Source organism: Anomaloglossus baeobatrachus, chromosome 8 (assembly GCF_048569485.1).
Source record: "Anomaloglossus baeobatrachus isolate aAnoBae1 chromosome 8, aAnoBae1.hap1, whole genome shotgun sequence".
Taxonomy (NCBI): Eukaryota; Metazoa; Chordata; class Amphibia; order Anura; family Aromobatidae; genus Anomaloglossus; species Anomaloglossus baeobatrachus.
The window spans coordinates 82,107,266-82,113,265 of record NC_134360.1 but is presented as its reverse complement, the minus strand read 5'-3'; the positions used below and the strand labels follow the sequence as shown (position 1 = coordinate 82,113,265).

General features: G+C 45.2%; 1 protein-coding gene across 1 annotated transcript in view; it reads left to right on the top strand.

Annotated features, from left to right (window-relative positions):
* Positions 1-5,638: 5,638 nt before the first annotated feature.
* Positions 5,639-6,000, top strand: part of TAB1 (TGF-beta activated kinase 1 (MAP3K7) binding protein 1) — a 101,461-nt gene continuing 101,099 nt past the window's right edge. The window contains exon 1 of the mRNA XM_075321849.1: positions 5,639-5,703. Coding sequence (XP_075177964.1) covers positions 5,671-5,703 — 33 coding nt within the window. The 5' untranslated portion in view covers positions 5,639-5,670. The remainder of the gene's footprint in view (positions 5,704-6,000) is intronic.

Below are 6,000 nucleotides of genomic sequence, written 5' to 3'. Positions count from 1 at the left end.
ACACAGATAGTCAGTCAGTTGCGGTTTAGCACAGACCAAGGAACAAGTGAGACGTGGGAGAACACGGTCGCTGAGGAGAGAGCTGTGCCATAGCTCCCTCAAGACAAAGCGCACAGAACAGGTTGGTGGGCACTGCACGTCCCGCCAGCAGAATCCGCTGGGCAGAGGATTTCAAGTTTTCTGGCCCACACAAAGCGCCCGGAGCACAGCAGCATATAGACCCAGGGGTCGTGGCAAAAGTACAGCACCAGTAACGGACTCGCGCTGCCTGCTATACGGGACAGGAACGGAGCCAATACAAGGACTCGGGTCCCAGTGTAGCTCCAATTCGCAGGGACCCACACAACACAGCGCAAGTAGGAAGGACTCACATCAAGAAACACTGGTTCTTACCTCCGAACTATCCGGGTTCGGCTGGAGCCCATGACAGCGGAGACCGGCAGTCCAAAGGTGGCGGCATTTCAGTGAGTAAAAAACTTAAACTGCAACCCCTATGTCTTCCAATCCTTCTCGCGCCCTGCGCTCCTTTAATAGAGTGGAGCACTACTGCTCCCAACATCCCTAGGGCCTGAGTTCTGCCTGTGGAGAGCTGTACCAACCCAGCGGCACTACCATCTGCCCCAGAGGACAGCTCCCGCAGCGGCGGCTCCTATGTTACCCGCAAACCACAGGTGGTGTCATGAATACAAACTTTGCTCCCTGTAAATAACCCTTCCAAAATGTATACAAATATGATCAGGCTCTCAAGAAACTTAAAATGACCCAATATTGGCAGGGTAATAAAGCAGGCGCTCTCTTAGGCAAATAAATGAAATCACAAATTTCGAGATCTCGTATTAATAATAATAATAATAATAATAATAAGTTTTATTTCTATAGCGCGAACATATTCCGCAGCGCATTACAATTAAGAGTGGACATGTACAGACAATGAGACAATACAAAATAACAACGTTAAGATACCAGGAGGAGTGAGGGTCCTGCTCGTAAGCTTACAGTCTATGAGGAAATAGGGGAGGCACATAAAGGTGAATGGGGGGGGGAAAGCTTGTTATATATGGTCCAGCCATCGATTTAATAGGGTATTCAAAAGCAGCTGCATGAACCTGTCGGTGAGAATTTATACAGGTACAGGGGACAAGAATTGGAAGTAAATTTTATGAAGGGCAGAAAGGGACTAGATTAGATCAGGGCGGTGAGGTGATAGGCTAGTCTAAAGAAATGCGTTTTTAGGGCCCGCTTAAAGGTGTGGATGTTGGGAATTAATCGGATTGTTCTTGGTAGTGTGTTCCAGAGCATAGGCGCAGCTCGTGAGAAATCTTGAAGACGGGAGTGGGAGGTTCGAATTGTTGAGGATGTCATGTCGTATTCCATATTTACTTTTACCGAATAACGTACGAGTTATTGATTAGCGACATATTGCTAATTAATTCACCCGTTATTACTCTGAACTGTATAATTTGGGAAATGATAACCAGATAATACAACCTAGTGGTGACAAAATTAACGCTTTTCTATCCACCCTCCCTCTGCCCCGGATTAGCTTGGAACAAGCCGAACTGCTATCTCAACCCATTACAGTGCAAGAAACAAGTCATGCTATTGACCAACTTAAATTGCATAAAGCCCCTGGCCCAGACGGTCTTACAATTGAGTATTACAAAAAATACACATTGAAGGTTCCTTCCCTGAAGAGATGCTCAAGGCTCTAATACTAACTCACCCTAAACCCGGGAAATCTCCGGACACACCGTCCAATTTTAGACCAATCTCCCTGTTGAATAATGAACTGAAACTGTACGCTAACGTCTTAGCAATTAGGCTTGTTAACATTCTCCCATCCATCATTAATAGAGACCAAGTAGGTTTCATTAAAACCCACCAAACATGCGACGGGACGCGCAGATTCATTAACATTATAGCAGAAGTAGAGCGCAGGTCGATGCCTTCTCTGCTCCCAGCTGTGGATGCAGAGAAGGCATTTGACCGCATCCATTGGGGGTATCCTGGGGAGGTCCTTCATAAATTCATAATAGAGGGGAGGGCGCTTACCTTTTATTATGGCACTTTACTCCTTTCCTTCAGCACATGTACAGTGCCTTGCGAAAGTATTCGGCCCCCTTGAATTTTTCAACCTTTTCCCCTTCAAACATAAAGATAAAAATGTAAAATTTTATGGTGAAGAATCAACAAGTGGGACACAATTGTGAAGGTGAACGATGTTTATTGCTTATTTTAAATTTTTGTAAAAAATAATACATTGAAAATTGGGGCATGCAATATTATTTGTCCCCTTTAAGTTAATACTTTGTAGCGCCACCTTTTGCTGCGATTACAGCTGCAGTCTCTTGGAGTATGTGTCTATCAGTTTTGCACATCAAGAGACTGAAATTCTTGCCAATTCTTCCTTTGCAAATAGCTGAAGCTCAGTGAGGTTGGATGGAGAGTGTTTGTGAACAGCAGTTTTCAGCTCTTTCCACAGATTCTCGATTGGATTCAGGTCTGGACTTTGACTTGGCCATTCTAACACCTAGATACGTTTATTTGTGAATCATTCCATTATAGATTTTGCTTTATGTTTGGGATCATTGTCTTGTTGGAAAACAAATCTCTGTCCCAGTATCAGGTCTTTTGCAGACTCCAACAGGTTTTCGTCAAGAACGGTCCTGTATTTGGCTCCTTCCATCATCCCATCAATTTTAAGCATCTTCCCTGTCCCTGCTGAAGAAAAGCAGGCCCAACCATGATGCTGCCACCACCATGTTTCACAGTGGGGATGGTGTGTTCAGGGTGATGAGCTGTGTTGCTTTTACGCCAAACATATTGTTTGGCATTGTGCCCAAAAGGTTCAATTTTTGCTTCATCTGACCAGAGCACCTTAATCCACATGTTTGGTGTGTCTCCCAGGTGACTTGTGGCAAACTTTAAACTACACATTTTATGGATATCTTTGAGAAATGGCTTTCTTCTTGCCACTAGTCCATAAAGGCCAGATTTGTGCAGTGTATGACTGATTGTTGTCCTATGGACAGATTCTCCCACCTCAGCAGTAGATCTCTGCAGTTCATCCAGAGTGATCATGGGCCTCTTGGCTGCATCTCTGATCAGTCTTCTCCTTGTTTGAGATAATTTTTTTAAGGGATAACCAGGTCTTGGTAGATTTTCAATGGTATGATACCCCTTCCATTTCAATATGATCGCTTACACAGTGCTCTTTGGGATGTTTAAAGTTTTGGAAATGTTTGTGTATCCAAATCCGGCTGTAAACTTCTTCACAACAGTATCACAGACCTGCCTGTTGTGTTCCTTGGTCTTCATGATGCTCTCTGTGCTTTAAACAGAACACTGAGACTATCACAGAGCAGGTGCATTTATAAGGAGACTTCATTACACACAGATGGATAATATTTATCATCATCAGTCATTTAGGACAACATTGGATCATTCAGAGATCCTCAATGAACTTCTGGAGTGAGTTTGCTGCACTGAAAGTAGAGGGGACGAATAATATTGCACGCCCCAATTTTCAGTTTTTGTTTTTTTTACAAAAATGTAAAATAAGCAATAAATATTGTTCACCTTCACAATTGTGTCCCACTTGTTGATTCTTCACCATAAAATTTAATTTTGTTATCTTTATATTTCAAGCCTGAAATGTGGGAAAAGGTTGAAAAATTCAAGGGGGCCGAATACTTTCGCAAGGCACTGTATATTTGGCAATTGTTTTATCAGAGCTTTTCCCATCACTAATGGTACAAGGCAGGGCTGCCCACTCTCCCCATTGATTTTTACTGTTGTTATAGAGCCCTTTGCCCAGGCAATTTGTATGTCAGCTGGGATCTCTGGGATTTGGGTGGGTAATATGGAACACTGTATTGGCCTTTTTGCTGACCATGTGATATCATGTGTCTCCAACCCAATGGAATCATTGAAAAAAAATTTAAACTTATGAATGACTTTGGTGAAGTTAGTTATTATAAGGTCAATACTTCCAAATCAATAATTTTGAATATTGGAGTCTCGGCCGAGTCCTGGGGGTTCCTGCAAAAACAATTTCCATTTATGTGGGCTGATGGGGCTATCCCATATTTGGGTATATCGCTGATATATCCTATTAATGATCTGGAAAGGACCAATTTCCAAAGCTTAACCAAATCCATTCCTCAGGATATTAAAAATGTTGCTGCATTTCCCATATCATGGTTTGGCCATATTTCTATAACCAAAATGATTCTCCTACGTAAGATATTGTATTACTTTTGAAATCTACCCATATTATTATTTCCACATACACTAAAAGTCCTTCAATCCCTACTGATGAAATTTATTTGGAAAGCACAGAGGGCAAGGGTATCATCTAAAATATTGTCTCTTCCAATTAACCAGGGAGGCTTGTGACCCGCCCCGCCAGGGCCTGGGGGCACTCGGAACCGGGCCGGCTCTGTTTCTGCTTGGAGGATGTCACAGCGACAGGGCCCGGCTCTGTGACCCCGATGGTGTCGTTAATTAACATGGGGAAATATTATTTACAAGGGGAGATGAGTTTGTGACGCCATCCGTGGTATACGGCAAGATATGTGCCACCGCTGCTATTCAGTTTTCCCTGTGGTCGGTGGTGACGCAGCTTAGTTGGTTTAGCTCGCCACGGGTAGACCTGGGCCCCAGGGCTGTCAATGGGCGATAGGATGTAATGGCGGGGTGCAGGGCCAGAGGCGCAGGCAATAACTGGGCAACACAGGAATGCAGTCACAAGGTCTTTACTCACAGTTAAGAGTTCCAGGTTATCACGGCCAGTCAAGTACTGCCCTTGGAGTGCTGAGTCCTGCTGTGATGGGCTCCAGCCGATCCCGGATAGTTTGGATGCACAAGCCGGTATACCCTTCTGTATTCCTTCCCTGGTCATCTTCCTGCCCTAGCTTGTCCCGCCTTCCCCGTGCCTCCCACACAGAACCCCAAGCCAGTATCTGCGGATCCCAAGCATTCACATTTACTACCACGCGTCATTACTGGACCAGTTGAGAGGTTTGTGGATGAATGATAAGTCTAAATTATGGGTTGAAATGGAATCCCAAATGATGGAGTATCCCAGCATGTCTCATTTATTATGGTATCTGAGACTGTCAAATAAAACACAAGTTCATAAATTCTAGTCCCTTCCTGGGAAATCAGAGCAGATGAGAATTTAATGTATGCGCTGCTCGTTTTGAGTTCATTTATTCACTGCACTGAGGGGAGGAGCCGGGACAAGAGCAGTGAATAGCGGGACTGTGGGAGGGAGCCCTCAAATCGGGACGGTCCCGCTGAATCCTGAATCCGGGACGTTTTTGGGGAGGTATATAATGTGTGCACATGGCCTAAAAGAAATGTGGTAATCTACTGAAGGCAAGACTGGGTGTGATATTCATTTACTGGCTGCACAGGGCAGTATATACACTGCTGTTCCCCAGAACCACGGGGGTTGATGCCCACCCTTTATTACATGGACAGGGCAAGCTCCAAAGCTTTATTATAAAGATGGATTATAGACTTTTTTTTTTTTGTTGCACTTGAAAAATAACATTGGAATCCATGCCCCTGTCATTCTCCATATTATCCGCCAGAGGGCGCGCGAGTACCACTAATGGCTTGGTCACATGATGCTATCAGCTGGCTCGTCACTTCTGGTCCAAGATGGCCGCGCTAAGAAGGAACCTGATGCAAAATGTAAGAGGGTTTGTGAAGGGTCGTACAGGAAGGCAGAGGAAGAAAGTGGAGGGCAGCGCTGAGGTGTGAGCACGGGCCGAGGGCAGCTGCAGTGCTCGGGCGGTATGCACGCTGCCTGTCTGGGGAGCACACCGCTTGTGCTGGGGTCTCTGCAGGCTGGAGGGATGCTGCCACTGCACTGTGTGTGGAGCGGACATTGCGGAGTGGCTGGAACCGCAGCAACAGGAAAGAGCGGGAACATGTGTATTCCAGGCCGGAAGTGTCGCCAGTGTCAGTGTGGCTGTGGCCGGGTGACAC